The sequence below is a fragment of the Lissotriton helveticus genome, chromosome 1_1 (assembly GCF_964261635.1).
Source record: "Lissotriton helveticus chromosome 1_1, aLisHel1.1, whole genome shotgun sequence".
Lineage (NCBI taxonomy): Eukaryota > Metazoa > Chordata > Amphibia > Caudata > Salamandridae > Lissotriton > Lissotriton helveticus.
Window position 1 is genome coordinate 1,393,037,208 of NC_136057.1, and position 27,759 is coordinate 1,393,064,966.

Consider the following 27,759-nt stretch of genomic DNA (forward strand, 5'->3'; position numbering starts at 1 on the left):
AGGGAAATGTTTTGCTCCATTACTAACAGAAATTAGACCCTGTACAAATACCAAGGACTTTAATTATCTGCATTCTCTGGCTACTACAGCCTTCTGTATCGCGGTCTCTAATTACTTTAAGGTTGCAATGGCCATAAGGAAACAATACGAGTCATGATGTCACGTACATGATGGATGACAATTTTGCTACGTTAATGTACTTGGTATTGTGGATTATATCCTTTGTTTTAAATGGCTGATTTAATGAATTTCTCTTAACAGTTTTATCTATGCCGCTGTGTAAATATGTCATGGAAATTTTATTCTGTATTGTTTGTTTTGAAACTTTTAACCCCTTCGGTGCTGTGCGAATTCCGCTGCGGTGCTGAAGGTTCTAAAGAACCTATGGACCCATGACGGAACAGTTCCGTCATGAGCACAGGCCAACCGACGCTCATGACGGAACCGTTCCGTCATGAGCACCGAAGGGGTTAAGGTCCTTGGAACCGAATATAGGAATTTTGACTTTACTTGACTGACCAGGGGAGAAATAAACACCCCCGCAGGCCCCGCGGTGCGAGGGGCCCCACTCTTTCCAGTAAATGAAGGGGGCCCCGGCCCCCCCCTCAGCTCTATGGTGAGAGGCTTGCTTTGCGCTGAAGCCTCTCTCCCTCTGAAGCAGGTGCAGGCTGCCTCCAGCTCTGAGCCCCACGCCCCCTCCCTCTGACTGAAGAGAAACTAAGCATCAACATACATTGTTTCTCTTCAGTCAGAGGTGCCAGGCCCGGAAAGAGGATGGGGGCCCCAGAGAGCAGGAAGCAGCACAGAGCACTGCTCAGGACCCTGACCAGGACAGGGGGGGGGGGGGCAGAGAGCAGGAGGCAGCACAGAGCACTGCTCAGGACCCTGACAAGGAGGGGTGGGGGGCCCCAGAGAGCAGGAGGAAGCACAGAGCACTGCTCAGGACCCTGACAAGGGTGGGAGTGGGGGCCCCCAGAGAGAGCATTCTCCAGGGCAAAGCTCATATGAGAAGGGATGAGGCAGCAAAATGGTGCCCTCAGGTAAGCACTCGTTAGAACGCACCATGTGGGCGTCCGCAGGGGGGGCATGGGGGGCCGAGAAGGGTGCAAGGCGGAGGGGGAGAAGGGTGCAAGGCGGAGGGGGAGAAGGGTGCAAGGCGGAGGGGGAGAAGGGTGCAAGGCAGAGGGGGAGAAGGGTGCAAGGCAGAGGGGGAGAAGGGTGCAAGGCAGAGGGGGAGAAGGGTGCAAGGCGGAGGGGGAGAAGGGTGCAAGGCGGAGGGGGAGAAGGGTGCAAGGCGGAGGGGGAGAAGGGTGCAAGGCGGAGGGGGAGAAGGGTGCAAGGCGGAGGGGGAGAAGGGTGCAAGGCGGAGGGGGAGAAGGGTGCAAGGCGGAGGGGGAGAAGGGTGCAAGGCGGAGGGGGAGAAGGGTGCAAGGCGGAGGGGGAGAAGGGTGCAAGGCGGAGGGGGAGAAGGGTGCAAGGCGGAGGGGGAGAAGGGTGCAAGGCGGAGGGGGAGAAGGGTGCAAGGCGGAGGGGGAGAAGGGTGCAAGGCGGAGGGGGAGAAGGGTGCAAGGCGGAGGGGGAGAAGGGTGCAAGGCGGAGGGGGAGAAGGGTGCAAGGCGGAGGGGGAGAAGGGTGCAAGGCGGAGGGGGAGAAGGGTGCAAGGCGGAGGGGGAGAAGGGTGCAAGGCGGAGGGGGAGAAGGGTGCAAGGCGGAGGGGGAGAAGGGTGCAAGGCGGAGGGGAGAAGGGTGCAAGGCGGAGGGGAGAAGGGTGCAAGGCGGAGGGGAGAAGGGTGCAAGGCGGAGGGGAGAAGGGTGCAAGGCGGAGGGGAGAAGGGTGCAAGGCGGAGGGGAGAAGGGTGCAAGGCGGAGGGGAGAAGGGTGCAAGGTAGAAAAGGGTGCAAGTGGGAGGGGGGAAGGGTGCAAGAGGGAGAGGGGTCAAAGGGGGAGGGGGAGAAGGGTGCATGGGGGAGGGTGAGAAGAGTGCAAGGGGGATGGTGATGAATTTAAAAATGTGCCCCCCCCGAAATATTTCTGCGGAGGCCCATGGCAACGCACACTACTTTGTGAGAGTGGAGAGTGGAGAGGAGAGAGTGAGAGAGAGAGAGAGAGAGTGGAGAGAGAGAGAGAGAGAGAGAAGAGAGAGAGAGTGGAGAGAGAGAGAGTGGAGAGAGAGAGTGGAGAGAGAGAGAGTGGAGAGAGAGAGAGTGGAGAGAGAGAGAGTGGAGAGAGAGAGAGTGGAGAGAGAGAGAGTGGAGAGAGAGAGAGTGGAGAGAGAGAGAGTGGAGAGAGACTGGAGAGAGAGAGAGAGAGAGAGTGGAGAGAGAGAGTGGCGTGAGAGAGAGTGGCGTGAGAGAGAGTGGCGTGAGAGAGAGAGTGGCGTGAGAGAGAGAGTGGCGTGAGAGAGAGAGTGGCGTGAGAGAGAGAGTGGCGTGAGAGAGAGAGTGGCGTGAGAGAGTGGAGAGAGTGGCGTGAGAGCGAGAGTGGAGGAAGTGGAGGGAGAGTGGAGAGAGTGGAGAGAGTGGAGAGAGTGGAGAGAGTGGAGAGAGTGGAGAGAGTGAGAGAGTGGAGAGAGTGGAGAGAGTGGCGTGAGAGAGTGGAGAGAGAGAGAGAGAGTGGAGAGAGTGGCGTGAGAGAGAGAGGCGGAGAGAGTGGAGAGAGAGAGTGGAGAGAGTGGAGAGAGTGGCGTGAGAGAGTGGCGTGAGAGAGTGGAGAGAGTGGCGTGAGAGTGGAGGGAGAGGAGAGAGTGGAGGGAGAGTGGGAGGGAGAGTAGAGAGAGGAGAGAGGAGAGAGAGAGGAGAGAGGAGAGAGAGAGAGAGTAGAGAGAGGAGAGAGAGAGAGAGAGAGAGAGAGGAGAGAGAGAGGAGAGAGAGAGGAGAGAGAGAGGAGAGAGAGAGAGGAGAGAGAGAGGGAGAGAGAGAGGAGAGAGAGGAGAGAGAGAGGAGAGAGAGAGGAGAGAGAGAGAGAGGAGAGAGAGAGGGAGAGAGAGAGAGAGAGGAGAGAGAGGAGAGAGTAGAGAGAGAGAGAGAGAGAGAGAGGAGAGAGTAGAGAGAGAGAGAGAGGAGAGGAGTAGAGAGAGTGGAGAGAGAGAGAGTGGAGAGAGAGAGAGTGGAGAGAGAGAGAGTGGAGAGAGAGAGAGGGAGAGAGAGAGTGGAGAGAGAGAGTGGAGAGAGAGAGTGGAGAAGAGAGAGGTGGAGAGAGAGAGAGTGGAGAGAGAGAGTGGAGAGAGAGAGAGTGGAGAGAGAGAGAGTGAGTGAGAGAGAGTGGCGTGAAAGAGTGGAGAGAGAGCGCGCGAGTGGAGAGAGTAGAGAGTGGAGGAGAGTAGAGGGAGAGTAGAGAGAGTGGAGGGAGAGTAGAGAGAGTAAAGAGAGTAGAGAGAGTAAAGAGAGAGCAGAAAGAGAGTGTAGAGGGAGAGAGTGGAGAGAGAGAGTGGAGAGAGAGAGTGGAGAGAGATGGAGAGAGAAAGGAGAGTAGAGACAGGAGGGAGAGAGAGTGGAGAGAGTGGAGGGAGAGTGGAGGGAGAGTGGAGGGAGAGTGGAGGGAGAGTGGAGGGAGAGTGGAGGGGGAGTGGAGGGAGGGGAGGGAGGAGGGAGAGAGAGAGTGGAGGGAGAGAGAGTGGAGGGAGAGAGAGTGGGAGGAGAGAGAGTGGGAGAGAGAGTGGAGGGGAGAGAGTGGAGGGAGAGAGAGTGGAGGGAGAGAGAGTGGAGGGAGAGAGAGTGGAGGGAGAGAGAGTGGAGGGAGAGAGAGGTGGAGGGAGAGAGAGTGGAGGAGAGAGAGAGGAGGAGAGGAGAGAGAGAGGAGAGAGAGAGAGAGAGAGGGAGGGAGAGAGAGAGAGAGAGAGAGAGAGAGAGAGAGAGAGGAAAAGAGAGGAGAGAGAGGAGAGAGAGGAGAGAGAGGAGAGAGAGGAGAGAGAGGAGAGAGAGGAGAGAGAGTGGAGAGAGAGTGGAGAGAGTGGAGAGAGAGTGGAGAGAGAGTGGAGAGAGAGAGGGGAGAGAGAGAGGGGAGAGAGAGAGTGGAGAGAGAGAGAGTGGAGAGAGAGAGAGTGGAGAGAGAGAGAGTGGAGAGAGAGAGAGTTGGAGAGAGAAGAGGGGAGAGAGAGAGAGTGGAGAGAGAGAGTGGAGAGAGAGAGAGAGAGAGTGGGAGAGTGGAGAGAGGGGAGAGAGTGGAGAGAGGGAGAGGAGGGAGAGAGGGGAGAGAGACAGTGGAGGGAGAGAGACAGTGGAGGGAGAGAGACAGTGGAGGGAGAGAGACAGTGGAGGGAGAGAGACAGTGGAGGGAGAGAGACAGTGGAGGGAGAGAGACAGTGGAGGGAGAGAGGACAGTGGAGGGAGAGAGACAGTGGAGGGAGAGAGACAGTGGAGGGAGAGAGACAGTGGAGGGAGAGAGACAGTGGAGGGAGGAGAACATGGAGGGAGAGACAGTGGAGGGAGAGAGACAGTGGAGGGAGAGAGACAGTGGGAGGAGAGAGACAGTGGAGGGAGAGACAGTGGAGGGAGAGAGACAGTGGAGGGGGAGAGACAGTGGAGGGAGAGAGACAGTGGAGGGAGAGACAGTGGAGGGAGAGACAGTGTGGAGAGACAGGTGGAGGGAGAGACAGTGGAGGGAGAGACAGTGGAGGGAGAGACAGTGGAGGGAGAGACAGAGGAGGGAGAGTGGAGGGAGAGAAAGTGGAGGAGAGAAGTGGAGGGAGAGACAGTGGAGGGAGAGACAGTGGAGGGAGAATGGAGAGAGAGAGATAGAGTGGAGAAAGAGTAGAGACCGAAGACTCAGACTGAATACTGACTGACGGAGAGACTGACTGGCTGAGAAACTGACAGTGAGAGAGACTGACTGAGAGAGACTGACTGAATGACAGAGAGAGAGAGACTGACAGAGACTGGCTCACAGAGAGAGAGAGAGAGACTGTGATGGAATTGGGGTCACAGTGTGTATGAAGCTATGCAATGCCTCTTAAAGATTGCTATTGTCTACAAATAAAAATGTATTATCAAAATGTGCTCTTTGTAGTTACATCTGCTTTTTAAAAATACTGCATTGTCGCTTTGTCTAATGTTTTACAACGGAAATGAGAAGGAGCAGTGGATGCACTTTTGTCAAAACTGAACGATGAGTGGGCCCGATGTTGTACATCATGACAGGAGTCTGCATCAGGAAACCCACCTAAACTTGGTCAAACTTCCCCGGCGTTCTGATGGCACAACCAGTTGGCTGGGGTCTTAGGGAGAGAACAGCGATCATCATACACCAAACCGATTGGGCCAGCCTTGCAGGCTTATGATGCTAAAGTGACAAGCTCTACGATGTATGGTGCAGAATTATAGGGCTTGGAAAATGTAGAGGAGCTCAGTAGCCTAGACTAAGTTTTTAAGAAGCCTAGGGATGCTACCCCAGAGTACTCTCCTTGTTCCGCTCACGTTAGACATGGGCACACATTATTTTGCCTCCAAAGCTAGACTGCGCCCTTTGCTGTTCGGACTGAGGGTTAAGACAACCCCTGAACGTTTGACATATACACGTGCATTGGAGGATGTAAAACGTAGGGACACTGCCAATAAAAATCAGCTGGCTGAGAGGTGTCAAGAACCTGCTTACAGCAATTGGGATGGGTGATATATGGGAGGTCAATGATCCCACTTTGCTCCCGTAAATGTATTGTGAAGAATGCCTACTGGGGGTGAGTAACTCAGGAGGAAATGAGTAGAAGGGCTCACTCTAGGCTTCATGGCCTACAAATTTGATCCTTCCCTGGAAGGATATCTTGATTTCATATCACACCCGGAGGACAGAAAATTGTACATCGAGTTCAGGTTTGGATATCATCAAGAGATCCTAGCCCACAATGTTTGTGGTTTCACAAGATGTATTCCGGTTCCTTTGCACTCGTTTTTATTATGGTCTTAGGACTGCTTTATTGCACCTGATGAACTTTATACACTGATGCACTTTAATACGATCTTATCTTGTTTTTATAAAGCGAACTACCGGATGGTGCTGGAGAGAAAAGCAAATGCCAACAACCAATGACTGTATAAGTGTAAATAATTTTATTGCACACTTTATTCAAGGCTACCAACCGAACACTGGCGTCATTTATTTTATTGGCATTTATTAGGTTGTTACACAAATTGTACGCTTATTAGATTATCGAGAGAATGCAGAAATGGCAGAACCTGAAGCAATGTTGCACATTTTTACGATTCTACCAGGCTTCTGACTAAGACTCGCATTTTATTATATCACTTCAATATCATTGGCATATTGTAAGCAAACGTTTATGACTTGATGTCAAAATAAAGTAATATACATTGGTTCTCCTAAGTCAGGTGACTTGACCTCCGCTTCTTACCCCCTTCGATTAGCTCTGCTTTGGAATCAAATTGGGATTCTTCCCCCTTACAATCCCCAATTCTATGGTCCAACTTAACCACCAAGTCAATGATTTGTGCACAGTCCTCATGGGGGATCAATCAGCTGTGCAAGAACATCTTGTAAATCATCCTTCAAGCCCATGTAGAGCAAAGTTAATTTTTCCTCTGGCCAGTTTGTTACCTGTATTAAAACAGTTAAAATGAGTTATATAGGACAGTAAGCCTTTATTTCAATCTTTAAGATTTAACAGCTCATTGTTGCTTACCAGCATAAAGTATGTTTGGCAAATAGCTTGTACATTGCTTCTTAGAATGCAGCAATATTGTATAGCGTCAGATCATCATTTTCAACTAATTTTCTAAGTTTCCCTCTAAATAAGAAATGATGAATGCCACATTGGAGTCCTTAGGAAATACAGATGATTTCCAAAGGAACTGCAGATGACCATGATTCATAACAAATCCAAACCGTCCCCAGAGAAACATTCAGGATGGGCCAGAGGTACAAGGAGTGGGAGCAATAATTGTGTAATTGTAATTCATTGGGTCAGTGGTGTTCTTTGAAGTTTCCCCTTCATGACCTCCCTGCAGTATCAGACTTGTATTCATGAATATGGCAGGTTGCAGAAATGTAGGTATGGCCTTAGTTATTACTCCTGGATTCCCAGGCCAGAGGCTATTCCTAGGCTTGTATCTATGGAGTTCTGACTTCATGACATGATGCGCCTGATATAAGTTTTGCAATTCAGCTTGGACACTGGTAAAGGATTAAGCCATGTAAGCCATGTGCGCTGCAGATGGGGTATCCTCATAAAGGGCTTGGAACAAATGTCCAGTGTCAAAAGTGCAATCAGACTCAATCTTCAACAGGACAGTCTAATTTTTTGTGGGCTTGACTTTGTCAAAGGCCACTCGCCTGAATTCCCATGGGTACTACATAAGAATATCTTCCACCAATTCCTTTTAGGTAAATCCTTAGCATCAGGAGAGATAATTGAAAAAGGTGACTATCCCGGGGGGTGAAGGGGTGTTGGTGAGAGTGATGGTTCTGCTGTACCTACATCTACTGTTACAAGGATGTCAGATGGGTATATTAATCCTTCTGAGCTGGAACCCCTAGAATTCTAGTGGCTAGGCGCACTCCCTTAGTCAGGAGAACTACTCCATATCAAGAATACAATCACATTAGACAATCATACAGAAGTGCTTCACAAACAGACCGAGAAGCAAGTCTTTAAGGAAACCTCAAAAACAAGAATTTCTGTAATATAGTCCATGTGAAGGGCCCTTGAGCACTGACGACCTGTGCGGAGTCCTAAACGCATGTTCTTTAGTCTGAGGTGAGGATTCTGCCATCTTTCTGTCCTTAACATTGTGTTATTTCACACACTTCGTCGAACAAGTTACTTACCTTTGGTAACGATATATCTGTAAGAGACATATATTAGTTATAGATTCCTTACCTTGGTATTACCCCCAGGCGTGAGACTGGATCTGGAGAATTTTTTCTCAAAAGTACCCCTGCACGTTGGTAGGTGATGTCGGTCGACTCCGCGTTTGGCGTTGGCATGACGATCGCCGGAACATCGCGGTATCTCCTTAGACATCCGTTGTTTACATGACATTCCACACCAGAAGCGCAGAGCCATGCAAGCCACTGACCACTGGTGCACAAAACTAGGGCCCTGAAAGGGATGATCTTAAACCTAGAAATCAATTCGCAGAACGGGGAGGATGGGTGGGACGGTAAGGAATCTATAACTAACATAGGTCTATTACAGATATATCGTTACCAAAGGCAAGTTACTTGTTCATCTGAAAGAGACTATAGATTCCTTACCCTAGAATAGATATCCCAGCAATCCCAACCCTGGAGGTGGGTCTTCAAAGTAAGCTCACACCAGAAAGTCCTGGAGAACCGAAAGGGCAAAGAAGCCGCCTCTCCGGACTGGACTATCCAGGCAATGTTTAGTGAACGTGTGCAGTGATGCCCACATAGCTGCCTGACAGATGTCATTGAGGAGGACTCCAGGTACCAAAGCAGTAGTGGCTGCAGTCGCCTTGGTGGAATGGGTGTGCAGTCCCACCGGAGGTTCCTTCTTCGACAATGAATAATAAATCTTCATGCAAAGGATGACCCATTGAGAGATGGTCCATTTTTGCACGGCTCTACCTTTCTTGGTGCCCACAGCCAACTAAGAGTTGATCATCCTCCAGGAATAGTTACGTGCGATCCAGATAAAATGAGAACGCTCGTTTTGGATCCAGACGGTGGAGCCTTTCCTACTCCTTGGAAGGATGTGGGGGCGGGAAGAAGGTGGGCAAAGTGATGGTCTGTCCAATGTGAAAAGAAGTAACCACTTTGGGTAGAAAAGAAGGCCTAGTTCTAAGGACAACCTTGTCTGGATGGACATCAAGGAAAGGAGGTTTCGAAGATAAAGCCTGAAGTTCACTCACCTTGCGAGCAGAGATGATGGCAACCAGAAAAGCAGTCTTTAAAGTCAAGAGTCTGAGAGGACAGTTCTGTAGTGGCTCGAAAGGAGTGCACATAAGGTAAGTTAATACAAGATTCATGTCCCACTGGGGCATTACGAAAGGAGGAGGAGGAAAAAGGTGAGCAATGCCCTTAAGAAACCGATTTACAGTAGGGGACTTGAAAAGAGAAGGCTGATCAGGGAGGTGTAGAAAGGCCGAAATGGGCGAAAGATAGTCATTTAGGGTGCCCAAAGCAAAGTCCCGCTGGGCCAAAAAGTATGAAGAGGAGAACTTCAGAAAGTGGGGCAGAAAGGGGATTCACAGCCTTTGCTGCACACCATGCCACAAAGTCTCGCTTGATCATCTTCAGCGATCTGGGCAAGTAGTGGTACAGGCGGAAAGGCGTACAGAAGACCGCAATTCCACTCACAACAAAAAGCATCGCCAAGCGAGTGCTGCCTTGGAAATTCTAACGCTCAGAACTGCTGACATTGCGCGTTCTCTTCGGTGGAGTTCAGATCTAACCAAGGCTCCCCACTGTTGAAAGAGACCTTGCACCACCTCCGAGTGAAGACGCCATTCGTGATCCATCATGCACCAGCGGCTGAGTTTGTCCGCCCTGGTGTTCAGGGAACCGGCCAGGTGTTGAACCACCTGGAACATGCCCTGATGTTCCAGCCATGCTCAAAGGCAAAGAGCCTTTTGACATAGGGTTTACGACCCCACGCCGCCCTGTTTGTTATAGTACCACATGGCGGTGGTGTTGTCCGTGAACACCTGCACTACTCTTCCTCTGACAGAAAGAAGGAATGCCTTCAGTGCAAGACGAATCACCCTTCGCTCCACAAGGTTGATGTGGAGCCAGGACTACGAGGGAGACCAGAGGCCTCTGATCTCCACCTCCCTCATGTGGCCACCTCATCCGAGGAGTGATGCATCTGTCACCACTGTGAACTCTGGTTGGAGAAGGGAGAGGGATTTGCGGTTGACCCAATCCTGATCGGTTAGCCCCCACTGCAATCGAGATGCAGTGCCCTCCGAGATCTTGACGCAATTGAACAGATTCCCGTGATGCTGCACCCACTGGAACTTCAGGTCCCACTGCAGAGCCCGCATATGCCACCGGTCATGATCCACCAGCAGGATGCAGGAGGCCATGAGACCCAGCAGCCTCAATCAGTCTCACCAAAATCCGGGATAGAGGCTGAAACATCGGAATCATAGCATGAATATCCTGCTCGGGAGGATAGGCACAAAACTGTGTTGTGTCCAGAACCGCTCTGATTAAAAAGGTGCTTCTGGGAGGGAATCAGGTGAGACTTCGGCACTTTGACTGTGATCCCCAGCAAATTCAGGAGGTCCGCTGTAGTCTGGAGTGGGAGAAGACAGCCTGGGGCGAGCCCGCCTCCAACAGCCAGTTGTCGAGATAAGGGAAGACTGGAACCCCTGATTTGCACAGATGAGTTGCGACCACCGCCATCACTTTTGTGAACGCCCAAGGGGCGCTGGTAAGTCCAAAGGGGAGCAGAGTAAACTGAAAATGCTCGTGGCCTATCGCCTGTGGGCTGGCAGGACGGGGATGTGGAAAGAAGCGTCCTGCAAGTCCAACACTACCATCCAATCTCCAGGGTTGAGGGCAGACAGGACCTGAGCCAATGTCAACATTTGAACGTCTCTTTCCGAGGAAGCAGTTGATGTCCCAGAGGTCTAAGATAGGATGCAGGCCTTTGTCCATCTTGGGTACTAGGAAGTTGTGGGATTAGCAACCACGACCTACTTCTGGCACGGGGACGCGCTCAATAGCTCCCTTGGCCAAGAGAGCAGAAACTTCCTGACGGAGAAGGGCCAAGTGAACCTCCGATATGCGATGGAGTAATAGTGGCATGGAAGGAAGGGCCGTCTCAAAGGGAAGGGAGTAGCCCCTTCGGACTATCTGTAAAACCCACCTGTCCAACGTGATGTGCCAGTGGGGGAGGTGATGGCGGATCCTGCCCCCCACTGGCAACTGGCGGCCCTGAAAGGTCAGACTAGGAAGGTTTGGAGGCTGCTGCAGATGGGGCACTAGTGGACTGACCCGCGCGCAGGCTCCCAGACTCAAGGCGGTGGTTCCCACGGTCGGGCAGAGGCTGGGTAGCTTGCGCCGGCCTGTGGCCTGGGTGGAACATGGTTTCTGTAGAAACGAAAGGCGCGAAAGGCAGACTGTACAGGGCGAGAGGTGGCAGCAAGGCCAGATGATCTGGCAGTAGCCCTAGAGTCCTTGATGCGCTCGTGCGCATTGTCTGCCTTGTCCCCAAACAGGCGACAGCCATCAAAGGGCCTGTCCAGAAAAGTTGATTGGACATCCCTGGATAAGCCAGTGGACCTCAGCCAGGCATAGCGTCTCAAGGCTGACCTAGAAATCGTTCTACCCAGGGAGTTGGCAGTATCCAACTCACTTCAGAAGGCAAACTGAGGTTTCTCTCCCCTCAGCAACCGAACGGGAGAGTACGGCCTGGGCCTCCTCAAGGCACTGATACAGAACTTGCGCAACTGTGTCCCACACAGAATGGGTCTACTGACGAAAGAGACATGCAGTGTTTACCAACCGCAGTCCTAAGATGGCGGAAGAAAACATCTTCAAGCTTCTTGGATTCCCTTCCTGGGGGAGCAGTAGTTAACACCTTTGGATGTGGAGGCTTGGACCACCAAGCTCTCGGGGGTAGGGAGAGGAAAATTGGGTTGCCCAGGGCCGGGCGGTGGCTTCGGGCAATCATCCTATCCAAAGGAGACCCTGTGTTGGGCTTCGACCTAGAGCCCAGAAGGAGGTCTGTGAGGGCCTCAATCAACGGCAGCAGGGGCTCCGAAGAGGCCGCAGCCGGCTGAAGCACCTCAGTCAGAAGGTTATTCCTGACTGCCACTGTAGGAAGCAAGAGGCCCACGGCCCCAGCAGCCCTACGTAACATTACAGCATAAGAGGCTCCCTCCTCCGTGGCCACGGTAGGGGGGGTAAGAAAGCATACCAAGGTGTGGGGAGGTATCCAGACCACTGGCCTCACCCAACTCCTCTCTCAAGTCCAGCTCTTGTAGCTGGTCTGCCAAAGGGTCAACAGATCCCTCCCAGTCCTCCTCACCCTCCTCTGGCTGCCACTCAGGGTGATAGGGAACGCCAGGGTAGAACAGTGGTATAAAAGTACCGGTCGGTGCCGGTCCGGCTCCGTGTCCAAGACCAGGGGGAGGCGGAAGTCAATGCCAGTTGGGAACACAACCGGCGTTGGAGGGGTCGGAGGCGTAGTCAGAGGAATCTGTGCCGGGAGAGGTGTAGTGAAGTAGACTGCGCTGATCCGGATCCAGGCCTCGATTCCTGGGGGCCCTGTGGTGCTGAGGCCGGAGCCACTGGCATCGAAGGCCTAGAGCCCCCAGCCGAGCCGGCGGGGCCCGAAGGCGCACCGGCAGATTCTGGCTGCCCAAAGATGGAGTGGAGGGCTTCATAAAATGCACAAAGCTGGGCAGGGACACTCTGGGTCCCGGGAAGGGATGGAAGCTCGGAGCCGTCCCAATAGGGTCCGCGGGTGGAGCTGGAGGACAGCAACCTTCCACGTCACATCGACCAACCGACTGGGAGAAGGCGAAGAGCGACGGTGCTTCTTCACCTTCTTCTTGTGCTTAGACTTTTACCCATCACGAAGACTTCAAGGAAGAATGATGGTGACGATTCCGCAATCTGTCCTGAGACCTCCCTCTCGACGGGGACCTCGAGCAGCACGGAGCTGACTGCCGGACCTCCAAAAGCTTTTGAGACCGTTCCCACAAAGACTTCGGGTTCATAGCAGTCAGAGCACAACTTCGGGTGGTGGTCACGCTCCAGGTATCAGAGGCACACAAGTTGCGAGTCCGTGACAGACATCAACTTGTGACAGGAGTCACAAGTCTTGAAGCCGGTCCGACGACAATGTGACAACCCTACGTGCACCAGGAGTTGAACGACTCGAAAAAGATGTCGACAAAAGTAGAAAAAATACTAGTATAAAAATGACTAAGGGTTACCGCTCTCTCCAGATCTGCGCTGGCTGGTTTAGAAAAAGAGAGAACGGATGTCAGCACATAGGGGCTGCGTCCAAGTAGATACCTCGACGTCACTTTATCAATAACGACGCCAACGATGAACACTGAGTCGACCAACGCCACCTACTGACGTACAGGGGTACAGCTGCGAAAAAATTCTCCAGATCCAGTTTGACGCCTGGGGGTAATTCCAAGGTAAGGAATCTATAACTAGTCTTTCAGATCTTTTCCTTTAACCAATGCTTTCTTACTCAAATTCAAATTGCTAGGATGTAACCTTAAGAAGAATTGCACACCAAAAACAAGTACGTTGTTAGTGCACTAACCTGAGGTCCATATAATGAGCCGGAATTGCTGGAGCATTTAATGGCAGTGACTAAATGATAGTCATACTGAAGGCAATGAGTGCCTGGCGGTGGTTTTATAGGGGGAGTGGGTCCTAGAGTGATGACTGGTCCCCAGCTTCCAAGCAAAGGTGTGTGGATCACTCTTGTTGAAGGCAGCAAGGCTTGGAATAAAACGACTGTGCTGACGCAAAACAGCTCTCTCCAGACAGATTGGTAATACCAAGCATGGGGCAGTGTTTAAAAGCTTTTTTAAAGCCAGTCATACAAGTGTTTGTTGGGAGCCTTCTCGAAGGCTATGGGGTGTTTCCGGTCAATTGCAAGGATGTCTCTGGCAGGAAACAGGGGTAGGAAGTGGATGAATTTAATCAGATGGCAGACCAGCTGAATAAGTAAACAATCATACCAGGCGACCTGGAGTTCAGCAGGGAGCAGAAGCTTTCAAGTAATCAACACCACCGCTTAGGGCAGATGAACAAAAACAGACCAGTATAGCAACCAACCTTGTGGTCAGCAGGAAACAGAAGCCTTCGACTATTCAGCACCACCCGCGTGCATTACAACATAGGTAAACTGAACTTAATGTATAGCAGAGTATATGGCACCTAACCTACTTAAAAAAGATATAGGAGAACAAAACAGCAGATTGAGGTACGACACGAGTTATTTTAAAATGTAACCTGAAAGGAATAGCATGATGAATAAACAATCATTATGAATCAACCTAATCCTATAGCTCAGGCAAATCTCATATGCCCATACAGCTTGGCATGGACTACTAAGTAACCCAATAGGAATGCGGCTAATGCCAGACGATTACGAAATATATATTAACGACAGGGAACTAAGCTTAGTCATTGAGAGACCCACCGAACACTCTAAAAGTGGCAGTAAACAGCTTGTTGGGAGGACAAAGCAGCATACAGTTTGCTTGCGGGCTAAATCAGCGGTTGTTACTGACTAATTCAAACTTTGAAAGTTACAGAGCGTGCGCTCCCATTGAAGGAGAGCAAGCAATCCACTCTTTGGGTGGCCTTTTGGATGTGTTGAAGTGGTGCGCTTACAAGTGTGTCCATGAATGGATCGGGAATTGAGATTTTTAACTGTCCTCCTAATGGATGCTCTACAAATATTACAGAGAAGACTGAGGAAACAATGAAATAGTGATCCTTACAGATCTATCAGAATAGTGATCGACATGTTGGATATTCACTAATTAAATGCCTTGGAAGCATACATGTTGCAATTACATTAGTCTTCAATACTTGACAGAATCTTAAACAAAGATCTTTCTTAAGATGGCATCTATCCATTTATTTTCTCTGAAAAATTAAGCTAAAGTACCATGCTTGAAGATGAAAATATGGCAGCCATTTTGAAATGGTGCAATTTAAGGGAGTGGTATGATTTTAACCTAAACAAACAACAACTATTGATTAGGACCAGAGGGAAATTTAAAGACCGGGCTCCGATATGTTCCCTACATATACTTGAACACAAAAAATATCAGAGGGTCTAGCAACAAAAAGTATACGCAAGGTGTAAACTAACAAGGAAACCTAAATGTCCCTACCATGTATATAACTAAGGTCATCCCTTAGGCAGACCCACACAGTGGTCAGGTAAGGATGCCCATCAGTCACCACACGGAACCGCCCTTCATCATTTGGGATTCCCTCAAGACCACCAGTAGGAGTGCCACTAGGCATTCATGGAGGAGGGCCCAGATGGTAAAGGAACCCTCAACCGGTCAGCCAGGTCTTTCTATGGTCTTGCTACTCAATTATGAGGATATTGGCACAAAAGAAGGGGGGACTGATGTTGCAGTGCACAAAAAGGTGTGTGAAAAAGTAACTTAAAGTGTCATAAAATTGATGAGGGGGTACTGAAAATGAATTTATTCTGATGCTACCCACTTATCCAACATTAAAAAGTAGTCAGTAACAGTCAAATAACTGGGACTGCCTGGATGTACTATAAGGTCGACATGTTTCAGCAATTATCGACGTTTTGTGTCATTGCTTTCTTCAGGACCAAATATACTGATGGCTGTGTGGGTCTGCCGAAGGGATGACCTTAGATCGTTATATACATGGTAGGGACATTTAGGTTTCCTTGCTAGTTTACACCTTGCGTACACTTTCTTGCTAGACCCTCTGATATTTTTTGTGTTGTTCAAATGATTTTAACCTCACAAAAACAATAAGTATGACAGAGTCTTTAAACATACTTACATTACGTACAAAGATGATTTTAAAGATGGTGGGTGTGATCCATCGAGGCAATTGTTAGGACTAATTAAAACACTAACAAAGGTTATCCAATGAAATTCATAATCAGAAGAATATTGGTCCCTATTGTATGAGCAGTGATTTGCATACAAATATAAATACACCCAAGGGGCTTAAGTATTGCAAAAGAACCAATGGGTATGTATCAATATCACAGCATTGCCACTGATTACCATTCTGCAGATACATTCAACCCCTTGTTCGCATTATTCACCTTCCATATCCATTGATTTTCATATAAAGAAGCAAGCAATGAACATTTCTGATGGTGGTCTTTACCTCGATAGTTGACCATTTAATTTCTCTTGGCGAATGTTTGCTTTGTAGGTAATCGTCAACTAAGGGGGCACGTTCAGTGCGGCATCTGTCTGATACGTGATTGGTGTCGGAAATTTTACCTGCAAATCTATGTTATGCTAGTGTTGGAGACCATAGGGGGATTGAATGCAATAAACACCATTCTACATGTTACAGTTGGAGACATACTTGACAAAATCCATGCCATTGATGGAACTTTGTTTTTCACACTGCAACTGTCACAGGTCTTACAATCACCACACCTGTAGTAACCACTCACCAGTGTTAACCCCAGGCATTGCGTTATTGATATTTGAATTGGTTCATAGTATGTCTTACCTAGTTTACTTTCAGAGGTGGCTCTAATCTTAAAGCCAATCATAGGTTTTTCAAGAAACAAGGTGTCATTATAAAGGAAGTTCCAGTTTTTTCAAGACTGCTTTCTTGAATTGGTTAAAGAGCCAAAAGTTGACAGACCAGACAACAGAGGAGGCTTCCCTACGGTAATAACAAGGTCTTATAAATAATATTTTCTTTATTCTATGAGGATATTCATGAGCCTCGAGTTTTAGTTTTTTAATCTAACAAAATAATCTGATTGTTTCGTAGAATTGCATCTTAAAACAAATTGTCCAAAGGAGAGATTATCCTTTAAACTTAGTGAATAGTGGTCATTATACTGGAGTATTGCTTGCCGTAGTACGGTAGAATATGGTGTACAATGTACCATTGTTTTCTTTGATAATCAAATCAAGAAAATTGACAGTGCTTGGGTTTTACTCAATAATGAACACTACGTTACCGTTGAGTGAATTAAGCCATTCGTGTCACTCCAGGAGAATATTCTTGTTGCCATGCCAAAGTAATAGGACACTGTCAATATACCCGACCCACTTTAACATTGGAGATCGGTATGGATTTATTGGTGGGTAAATATAGTAATTCTCCAAGCCTGCCACAGAGGTTTGCTATATTTGGTACAAAAACTGCACCCATGGCTACCTCTGGTTTGATCAGAAGATCAACCTTCAAATAGAAAGTAGGTTTGTGGAGTAGACTGCTTGACCCCAATGGTCTCTCTCTCTCATACTACCATCATAAGGTTGAGGAAAACCTCATTAAACTGAAGCAAAGGCTCCACAAACTGTGGGGGATGAATAGACGTCCGGCAAAATATAGTTCGCTTCTGCAGAAGGCAAAGTCAATTCCACGGCCTCTGCATCTTTTATAACAGTAGTTGGAAATGTACCAATCGCCTCTGAAAGAGCCAGAAGTATAGGGTATTTCTCCTTTGGGGGAAATATCCAATTCACAGGCATTTTGTAAGCAAAAGTAGATGCAGGCATCAGTATTGCAAGTTGATTGAAGTAGACTAGCCTCAGAATCATCATTCTCTGTGTGGCTATGGTACTAATACTCTACTAACAGCCAAATCTCCTGCAAGTGGGTGAAACTTTGGGCCCTTGAGAAGTGCTTACAATAGGCCCCTTATTAAAATTATGTTGCATCTAGTCTTTAGCTAAAAGGATGTTACCTTCCTCCTTTAACTCCTTAGCCAGTACTTGAATTGGCTCAGTGAGAATCAGGAAAATGAAACTGCCAGTGTGCTGGTTGGAGTTGAATATACTCGGTTAATGTCACATCCAGAAGTGAAGTCACGGATGGAAAACGTGCCACCAACTCACGGTGCTGGAGAGTTATTGCTGCGGAAAACATTTTCTGGACCAGTCTGGAAGGAGTGTTCATAAAGCGAGTAAATATGGGAAGATGTATCCATCAAAAACGTAGGAAGTCTAGGCAAATACGGACTCCATGAGCAAAGCCGGCTTGGATCACTCACTACACTAAAGTGATGGACTGGGTTGAATGACATGTCAAGTATCTTGTGTTGGCAAGGAGCAGCTCATTAAGTTGAGTGGTTCTTTGTATTCTAATACTTCCGATTGGTCCAGTCATAGAACTGTTAAAAGCTTGAATCAAGGAGGACAGCAAATATTTTACAATAAGTAAATTAAACACTGGAAGACAATTCTGAGGCCCTGCTTTTTAAATGAATTGACACTCATTCAAAGAGGCCAACCAAACTATCTCACATCTGGGAAAGAGCTAGAAACCATTTTAAAGATGCTTTTGGCACAACGCTGCTTGAATCAGACCATCACCCCCTACCCATATTTACAAGAACCAGACCCCTGAAGCCACATAGCCTACAAAAGACTTTCTACAAATTAACTTTTCTTAATGGAGGCACTGACTCTTGCTTGATCTGCATGAGCTAGTATATTTGTCAGCCTCCCTTCCTCCAATGATTAATTTGAGAGGGCACTGCCTTCCATCATATGGTCTGAAACGGCGGCAAGGCAAACAGTCCATTGACATGAAAATGACATTAAAACGCAAGGGGTTTAGTCTAGAGAACTGGTACATAATGGATTTACAACTTTTAAAAACAAGATTGCCCTAATGTGCTTTACAAGAGACCATACGAGTGAGACAGGGGCTTACAGTTAATATTTATTCCAGTCGATAAACACAATCATCTGACCCCTATGGTTAACTTAATCACTCAGAAATCCATGTTACTACTCTAATTGCTTCTCTGACAAATGGCATCACTGACAGGCGAAACACAAGAGAAAGCAGATGGTGAAAACATGAATAAATAAAGTTGTGTGGTGGAGCATTTCTCGTGTGATCTTTGGTTTGAGAAGCATAAGCTTGTGACCAGGGCCATTTTTCTCAGGGTGAGAACCTGTTACTAACTTACTTCCTCAGACTAAGTAACGGGGTATATTAAGCCTTAAAGAAACAGGCGATGCTGTATGAATACAACAAAAATGGTAAGATTTCCATAGACAATACATACTAGAAAGCAAATAGTGTGTACCTTCACAATTCTTTACTCCAGGCCCAAGTTTCGGTAAGGTACAATATTTCACATATTTCATTTTTCTTTTGGGATTCTGCACCTCTTCCGCTGGCTTGTTCTCCTCCGCTGGCTTGTTCTCCACCTCTGGCTCTAGTTTCGGAATCTTCACCATACTACACCTAGGGCAATAATCATTTTACCATAAATGTAGCATTCACCAAATTAAACTCTCAGAAGAGAAAAAAACATCGAACAATCAGTCTCATTACTCTACACCTTGTAATCCTAGTAGTAAAGGCTCAAGAGCAAATCGCACACATCCTCCACCAGTTTACAGACAAAGCAACCACAACATCAAAAAAGACAAATATCAATTGCAGTACTCACAGCTATCCCATCTGTGTCTTTGTAGAATCTTACTTATAATTGCAGAATGTGTTCGGTAAGCATGGAGATTGCTCCCCCCCCACCCCTCATTAGTTTGACAAACAGGGTAACTCCCATCCACTTCCCGTTACTACACTACACACTCAGCGATCAGAGCGAATTGATAACGGCAATAAAAATATAAATATCTACATATACACCTCATACATAGAAACACCATGCAGATAATATACGCCCACTTAAAGTAAAGTTTCCGAACGAAAGTTTTCCATACGAAAATACTGAAAGGGCTGATTGGTAAGGCTAACATTTGAGGGATGCAAGATTGACTTTGCGGAAGACAGCATGGAGACAGAAGTGCTTGAAACTATGGGTGCTTTTCTTGCGAAAACCGAACAGTCAGACAAAATAAATAGCAAAAATGAGATGGAAAAAAATTAGAATGATTTGGATGTATAGGATAAGTTTATGAACAGATTGTTGACTGAAGTGAGACCACCCCCTAAAATGAGGCAAGTGCAGGTGGAAGAGATAGGAGGAGCAGAGCGCTCCAGGAGAGATGAGGTGGTATCTAGTTTGTCTTCAAGTAGTGAAAAGAAAGTGGTAAGATTGATTCTTTCAAACTCAAAAGGAGAATTTTGAAAAATAAAATCCTCATTAAAAAATTGCTTCATATACAGCAGGTACAGTTGACGATCAATTGTACAGTATACACAGGAAGAAGAGCAGACCAAATTACATACATGAAAGCAATAGTTGCCATGAGCAGAAGCTTTCCAAATGTTAGGTCCATCCGCCCCCCCTTACCCCTCCCCCCATGAGAATGAAGCAATGACAGGGGTCCATCACCCACTTCCATGCTTTTCTTCTTTTGCTTAATAGCCTCTGTGGATACACCAACTACCTCAGACCTTACCCCATTCCTTAAGACATCCCCTGCTTTGGTAGACTGTTTGCTCCGCCCATTGGCATGAGTCCATATCGGTTTCCCAGTCTTCAATACGCCCCAGGCCCCAGCTATGTTGCGTTAAGCTACCCCTGAAGCCACCAAAAGCCAGAAGGTTTGGAATCTAGGCAATACCTTGCCTAAAATAGTCAGGAGGTGCCATTTAGCTACCAGGGGCACACTCAGACGAGTGACTTGGCCCCTATCTGCGCCACTCCCATCCAGTGGGGCTCTTATTGCCACTTCCCTAAGGCTGCCTTGACCCAGTGATAGAGCGCGGGCTCACCTGCTCGGGATTTTAACATACTCACCTGAGCCCATAAAAAACATACACACTTTGAACAGGTAAACCTACGCTTAATCAGATTGTTTAACCATTTAGGACCTATACAATTTGACTTACCAATCCTGGTCACCGGTACCTAGAGTCCTAAGGGATCAAGGGTGTTCGCATAATAGGCAGTATATAATCATTGACATTCATAAAATAACGACAAACTCGGGAAAGGTTTATGACACTTTATCTATGTAAATTCTTAAATGTCAGAGTCCATACCAATTTAATCAAAGCTTGTTCAATCAGAAAGAATATGATTAAAGCGAAATGATGTAAAAATATTATGAGACTTTAAGCATTGACACATAGGAAGGGTAAGAAAAGGGAAACAGTACAATGACATACCCACATGAATTTATAGTTACCTAGAATGGTGTGAAGACCAACCCTGGCCACGGGCTGGGATAAAGAAACAGGTCTTCTAATAGTTCAAATGCCAGTAAGACAGCACAGGTGCAGATCAGGACAATTAGAATAGATTCAGATTGGAAACCGGTACCCTCAGCTAAGTGCAACGCCAGCGTCACACCCCTCACTGCGGCTAACAGTTGGACCCCGACTGGGTTAGCGAATCTTCTCCCTCAGAAACCCGACTGGGTAATCGGACTCCTTCCCAGAACCCCGATTGGGTTATCGATTCTTCTGGCAGAGTGCTCCGCCAGCACCTCTGCTCTCGATCACCTATTGAGTGTGTTGGGTCAGTGACGGGGCAGCTATTCGGACAAGTCGGACAATCTAACTAGCTAAGCCTACCTTAGATATACCATTTTCCAGGGCAGTGTACCCCCCCCCCCCCAATGTTGCAAGTTGTGTATTCCCACAATTTCATTTGTAAAATGAGAGGAGAGGTCATCACACCATACCAGTTATGAGGTCACTTGATTCTATAATGGAAATTATCTTTCCCGTCCATAACTTTATTTTCCCATGCACTTTTATTCCACCCAACAATGAATGTTCTAATAGTAAATACAATGATAAACAATTTAATAAATTGTCTTCCTCTCGAGAGGTCATTGGGTGAGTTTCCCAGGCGCACCTTCAGGCAAAACGGTCGTTGACATGGATTCAATGTCATGGCTTGAGGATTCTTGGACTGTGCGCAGACTCAAGTTTTTCAAAAGGGAGTACAGTGAGATTGCATCAGGCCCAAATACGAGCTAATAGCAAAGTAGAAAAAAAACTATTTTAGAACAAAGAATAAATGGATGCACTGTATACCACTTCTCTACTCTTTTCCCATTATTTTATTTTAACTATAGCATTAGGAATTAGGCAGAACGAACAATTTAGTAAAAACAGCAATACAAGCGTTAGAACATGAAAACAGAGCAGCCATCTTTAGTTCTAGTGAGCAGAAGCAAAGTTTTCCCACCAAAGCAGAAAGTACGTCATGTCACGTGAGTGTGACAGACGCATGCGCAGAAATGTTCCTGCATTGCGACAGCCATTTTAAGACACTCAAGTTACGATTAGTAGAAAGCACATTGAAAATCTTCCCCTAGATACTAGAAATGTTGTGTGGTGCATTGTTAGTAAGACGAAAAATGTTATTTAGTACATTATATGGTATTTCGAGAGCATGGAGTCTGAGCAAGTCTCTTTACGAGCGAAACCTTGCTCCATCACCAGTCTAAATCCTTCATTAGCCTGATCTCTTTCCCACACTTCTCTAAAGGCCTTTAGTGGGTCAGGTGAGTAATTCATTATTTTGTTGTAGGTCATATAAACGGCCTTCTCTGTCATGGGGTCCAGCAGCAGACGGTCCTCCAGTGGCACAGCTTCTGGCAGTTGCTCTCCCTTTAGTATATGCCGCTGGCGAGCGTGCCCAGCTGCCTGAAATGTTCTGTCTCTGCAAACTCCTACTCTTACAGCAGGACCTCATAAGTCATCATGGCCTGCCCTCTCCATACCTCGCCCAAGCGTTCGATACCGATCAATGCCCACCTGTAAAAAAAACCTCCAGACTCCCGACTCCAGCATAAGGTCGCTGTCCCATGGGTAGGATCATGTCAGTCAACCTATCCTCCCATCCTAGATATCTGGTAGCCTTGCACCACACCCTTCCAACAGTCTGGGGAAGGATTCGGCAGGGCATGCTCCCACCCCCTCCTATAAAGTACTTGCGGATAGCCTCCGCTTCCTAGTGTGCACGATATGCCGGCTACGAATGGTCAACAAACAGCCAGTCATTAACCGCCAGAAGATGCACAGACTAATAATATTTGAGCAGGTCAGGGACTGCCAGCCCCACTACCTCTCTCATAACAAAGGATATTCTAGAAATGATGGCAGAAAGTTGAACAAAGTAAACATTTGAATTTATAATAAAAACGAATTGGCGTTTTTTGGGTGAAGCAGGAAGACATGCGCGCTGTGCATTTGTAAAACTTCAAGAATTGTCTAGAGAAATAAAATTGGATTTAAAACGAGAATTTGGGAGTCCTTGGAGGGCTGACTGAAAATAAATTAATCAAATTCCGAATGAGCTTAAAAAAATAATAAAAAGAGGCTGTGATAAGGTACAGAAAAGAATAGACTGAACCAAAGGATAAGCCTGGGGTGTAAAAAGAAAAGAAAGACAAATGTGTAATTCAAAATGTGAAGTGGTTATTGCAAAAGTTTCCATTGACAGAAGTGCAGGAAGGAGCTTATGTGCATGCATCTTGGTAAAGGAGTGATTTTTACACATTTACAAAGAGTTTTCAAAAGCTCAGAGTAGACCCCCAATAACGTGGTGTACAGACGTGGAAACCATTGTCACCATTTCAAAAGTACTCTAGAAAGAATTACATACTTTATTTTCAATTGTTGTGCTTCAAAATGTGTGGATAGAGTGTAAGGCCATAGCACACTGGCCAGAAGAACCACAGGGAGAAGCCCCTCAAACTAAGCCTTTTTCAATTGCTATGGAGAAATACAACAGTGTTATCGAGCACTGTAAAACAAAGATTCCACAGAAACAAGTAGATTGGTCACAGATCATGAGAAAGATGCAATAATCAGGTGAATCCGTGCATGCATGTTATGGGATTGATGAAAATTTATGACAGCATAGTGGAGTTGAAGATCCCAAGAAAGACGTTTTTGGATTCATTTTGGCTTGTGTTGGGACAGCATCGAGAAAGGAGTTCATATTTCACAAAAGTGTCATGTGTTGGTAGGTCAAACAGTTAGAAATATTGGTCTTTGCGAAGTATTGTAGCGATCGTTGTTTTGATGCTAAAAAGAACACGACAAAATAGAAATTTATGGTTTCTCAAAAGAAGCTTTTCCAAAAGGGTGGTCAAGGTGGTTTTGGTACTGGTGTACACAGGATTAATGTACAAGGCAATGGTGTTCAATTTATGCAAGGTGGAAATGGTGGTCCTAGTGGTTGGGGTTTCACCATCGGCCTAATCAAAATATTAATAAAGCACAGATGAGAAATAGGTCATGCCACATACGTGCGAAAAATGGACACTGGAAACAGGATTGTAAACTTAATCCCAATAGATTTCAAAGTGAATCACAAATGGTTTCCTAAATGCAGCAGAATATTAATCAGATGGCACAGAATGGGATGATAGTCTGGCCTCAGCCCTACCAGCCTCTGTGCAAAACAAGATCAAAAGCAGTTCATTGAGAATATGCCTTCAGTTCCACTCATGCAAAGCCCTACACAAAGTACTATTCAAGGTTTCCAACAGACTTTCAGATTTCAGTAAAGCCTAAAGTAATTAAAGATAATCAGGTGCTAACCCCTCCACAGTCAGAGTAGTGGAAGTTCCCAACCTACCATTCTAGAAAATTAATTCAAGTTGCAGGAATTTCAAATAAACCAGTGACTAATAAGTGGTCAGCTAATTTTCCAGTAAAAATTGGCTCACTCAGGAATGACCAAGAATTCATAATCCGTGAGACCAGTCCAGTTAATTTGTTGGGATAAAATCTCCTGTGTAAATGTCCAATTTACTGCTCACCTGCTGTTATTTTTATTTCAAACCTTGAATTCTAATCCTTTGTCTGAATACTAAGTAGCTTGAACGAAAATGCTCCCAAACTTTTCAGATGCTTCAGGAAAAAAGATATTAGATTGATCAAAAGTACAGAGCCAGAGCGGATCACTGTAAAACGCAACACAGTATCACCTCGCTCTTCAATGCAAGCTTATACATGAAGCAGAGAGGGATTTCACCTAAAAAGATTAAACTGAGAATCGTAAAAGAAGTATTAGGGAGCCTATGCTACTCTGGTCATGGGAATAAAGAGGAAAATGGAGAATAGTGCAGAACCTGCATAACAATGTTAGAGTGACTCCTTGTTGTCCAGCGGTACTCAAGTCTGAAATAATATAGTTCCAGATTCCCACAGAATCAAAGTGGTTTACTTTCATACATTAGTGGAATGCATTGTTCCCAATTACTCTTCGCTATATTCGCGGTTCCTGGCTGGCACCAGGGGTGTCGCTTGTTTGAGCAAAACGACTGCTCATGGGCGTCCCAGACTCTAGGTGAGCAAGGCAGGCAGGTCCTCCGGGGTTTTCAAGGTTGCTGTCTGCAGGAGATGCCGGGATTTAGCAGGAGCAGGTTCAAGGATCAACAGGCCGGTAGGGCTGGGGCCAAGTCAGTTGGTGTCGTCTTTTCGTTAGCAGCTGCACGGCAGGTCGTCCTTCTCTACTTCTTATTTCGAAATCAGGATCTGCTGAAGGAAGGTTCAGGGTGCCCCTAAATGCTAAATTTAGGGGTGTTACAGGTAGGGTAAGGGCAGGGACCAATGGGTCCCTGTCCTGGAGTGAGTACACCCCCTATCCTGCTCCTCTCCTGTGGGAGGGAGGCAGGAGCCTATCTCAGATTGGGCAGAGCTCCCCATCCTCCAGATGGCTGGAGCCCGGAGTTGTCATTCACCTCGCCTCTCCCACTTGAGGGGCGGGGTTGGCAGAGGCTGGCACGTCCCCTTTCCTCACTTAAGGTTTCCCGCCAAAGTGGGGTCAGAACCGGTGGGGGCCAGTTGCGGAGTACAGCAAGTGGCCTGGAGAAGCTCACAAAGGCAGCATGCCTTTGAAGCTTCCCCTGCCCATCCTAGGGGAGGAGATCTAGCACCTCGCCCAGGATGTGCATTGTTGCAGGCCCAGAAGAGCGGATGGCTCTCTACCCAGGGGTCCAGCAACATGTCTGCTGTGTGGCAGCCTAGGTAGCCTCTCAGACAAGATGTTGATTGTAGGTTCGGTTTCAGGGGGGAATCTCTAAGATGCCCTCTGTATTGCATTTTACATTAAATCCTACACTGACATCAGTGTGGGTTTAATGTGCTGAGAAGTTTGATATCAAACTTGTCAGTCTTCAGTGTAGCCATCATGGTGCTGTGGAGTTCGTAATGACAACCTGCCAGCACCACATACTCTTAATGGCATCACTGCACTTACAGTGCCCAGGAATGGCCCTGGGTACTGTAGGGGCACAGGGCTCATGCACCTGTGCCCACACAACTGGCATAGGGCACCCAACTAGAGGGGTGACTGATGTATGCCAGGGCAGTGGGTTTGTGGGCATGGCACACAGGGATGTGTGCCATGTCGACTCTTTGTTTAGTTCTGCACCAGGACACTCAGCCTGCAAAGGCAGTGTGTGTGACTCAGGGTGCAGGGCCCCTAAGGGTGGCACAATAAGTACTGCAGCCCGTCGGGGTCTTCTCTGGTCACAATGCACTGGGTACCAAGGGTACCATTTACCAGGGGCTAACTTGTGGCCAGATATGCCAATTGGGTTTTAGTTTTAACACAGTTTTAGGGAAGGAACATAGGCCCTGGGCACCTGATTGGCAGGAGCCCAGGGCACACTCAGTCAAAGTACATCAATAATTCAGCAGAAAGTGGGGGCATACCATGCAAGAAAGATGGCACTTTCTCACAAGCTTCATTTCGCTCTGAGAGTTCTTAAGTATTGTTGATGAGGGCCCATGAACTGAAGACCAGTGTATCTGGTCGGCCATCTTGCAAGGTCATGCCCCCACCAACTGACGTAGATTAAGAGCTGGAAGGGAGTCTGTCAGCAAAGAGGCAGACAAGATGATCTCTGTGCAGATTAAAATCACCAAGAACAGTAAAATTGGAATACTGAATGCACAAAGGGGCCATAAACAAACAGCCAAGGCATTTCAGAAAACTGAAATACTCTCAAGGTGGTAAATAAGAGCTCCTTAAATGGAGCATTTAGCTGAGATGTTGATTGAAAACAAGTCCTTCTACTTCAATAAACAATTCAACAGTTGAACCATCAAAATTAGGTAAAACAATTGCCTCTCCACGACCTCAATGAGTTTGGCAGTCTAAATACAGAATTGAAAACCTGAAGGTATTTCTACTGCAGTATACGGTACATAAGTGGCATTATTTAAGTTTCTGTAAAAAATACGATATTCCAAATATCAGAGGATATTTAGCTGTAAATAGCTAATGCGTGTTTAGGCGGAGAATTTGCATTTATAAGGCAGGTTGATATAGGTCCCAAAGTCATCTTATCTACCCCAGGAGTCGTGACGTGCCCTAGTATCATCTTCTTATCAAGTTATATTTGATAGTATATTAAGTGATGGGTGGCAATTGATGCAGGCAACCAGACAAATCACGTTACTGATACAGTGTAGTCAGGAAATTGGCCTAAGCACTTGTAAGTTTTAGGAGCTATAGCTAATCTTTACACATTCAGTTGCTAACCTGACTGGCAGCAGGGCATGCACTAGACGAGATCAGGCAGGCCTGCATTTGGCACACAAATGGTGTGCCCTCAGCACGCATCCACAAGGTGGTAAAAAGAGTGGGGGCGTTGTGGTCTTGCCAGTACTTAAACAACTAGAAAACACATGTCTAAGATAGGCCTGTGGCTTAGAATTAGACGCGAAATGGTTGCCAGGGTCCCCTATGGAAAAAGCGGATCAGGGTAAGTATAGCAAATGGGTTAAGGAAGTTTAAAACAAACACAGGAAAAAACATATTGTGCAAAATAGCTTAAGCTTTCGGTGGAAGATAGCAAACTGTGCCCAAACTTTTCTTTTCATGTGCACATTGCTACGCATCCAACAATGAAGCGAACTGCTGATAAAGTAAAAATTATCTTTGGTCTGAACCCACAAAAATGCTCTTGAAAGTAAATCACTGTGAAACGTCCCCCATATTCCCCAGGTATTCACATGCATATATAGTTATAGTGCCAAACTGCACTTAAACACAAAAGAACATTCCAGAAAAAAGATTTTATTTTCCTTAAAACTTTCTATTTAGTATGCTACTAATAGGAAGGCACAATTGTGTAAAAGCACATTTTAAATAATGTACGGTATTACAGTATTTCCTGGAAGAAAAAAATTGTACATTGTAAAATTGTATATATATTTGGCTTGCTTCATCATTGGTCGCAGACACCTAATGTG

The 27,759-nt window shown here is 46.9% G+C and overlaps 1 protein-coding gene across 1 annotated transcript in view; it reads right to left on the reverse strand.

Annotated features, from left to right (window-relative positions):
- The window catches only part of LOC144773117 (E3 ubiquitin-protein ligase TRIM39-like), a 391,830-nt gene that overhangs the window by 16,328 nt on the left and 347,743 nt on the right, over positions 1-27,759 (reverse strand). The window contains exon 6 of the mRNA XM_078657975.1: positions 18,701-18,861. Coding sequence (XP_078514101.1) covers positions 18,701-18,861 — 161 coding nt within the window. The remainder of the gene's footprint in view (positions 1-18,700; positions 18,862-27,759) is intronic.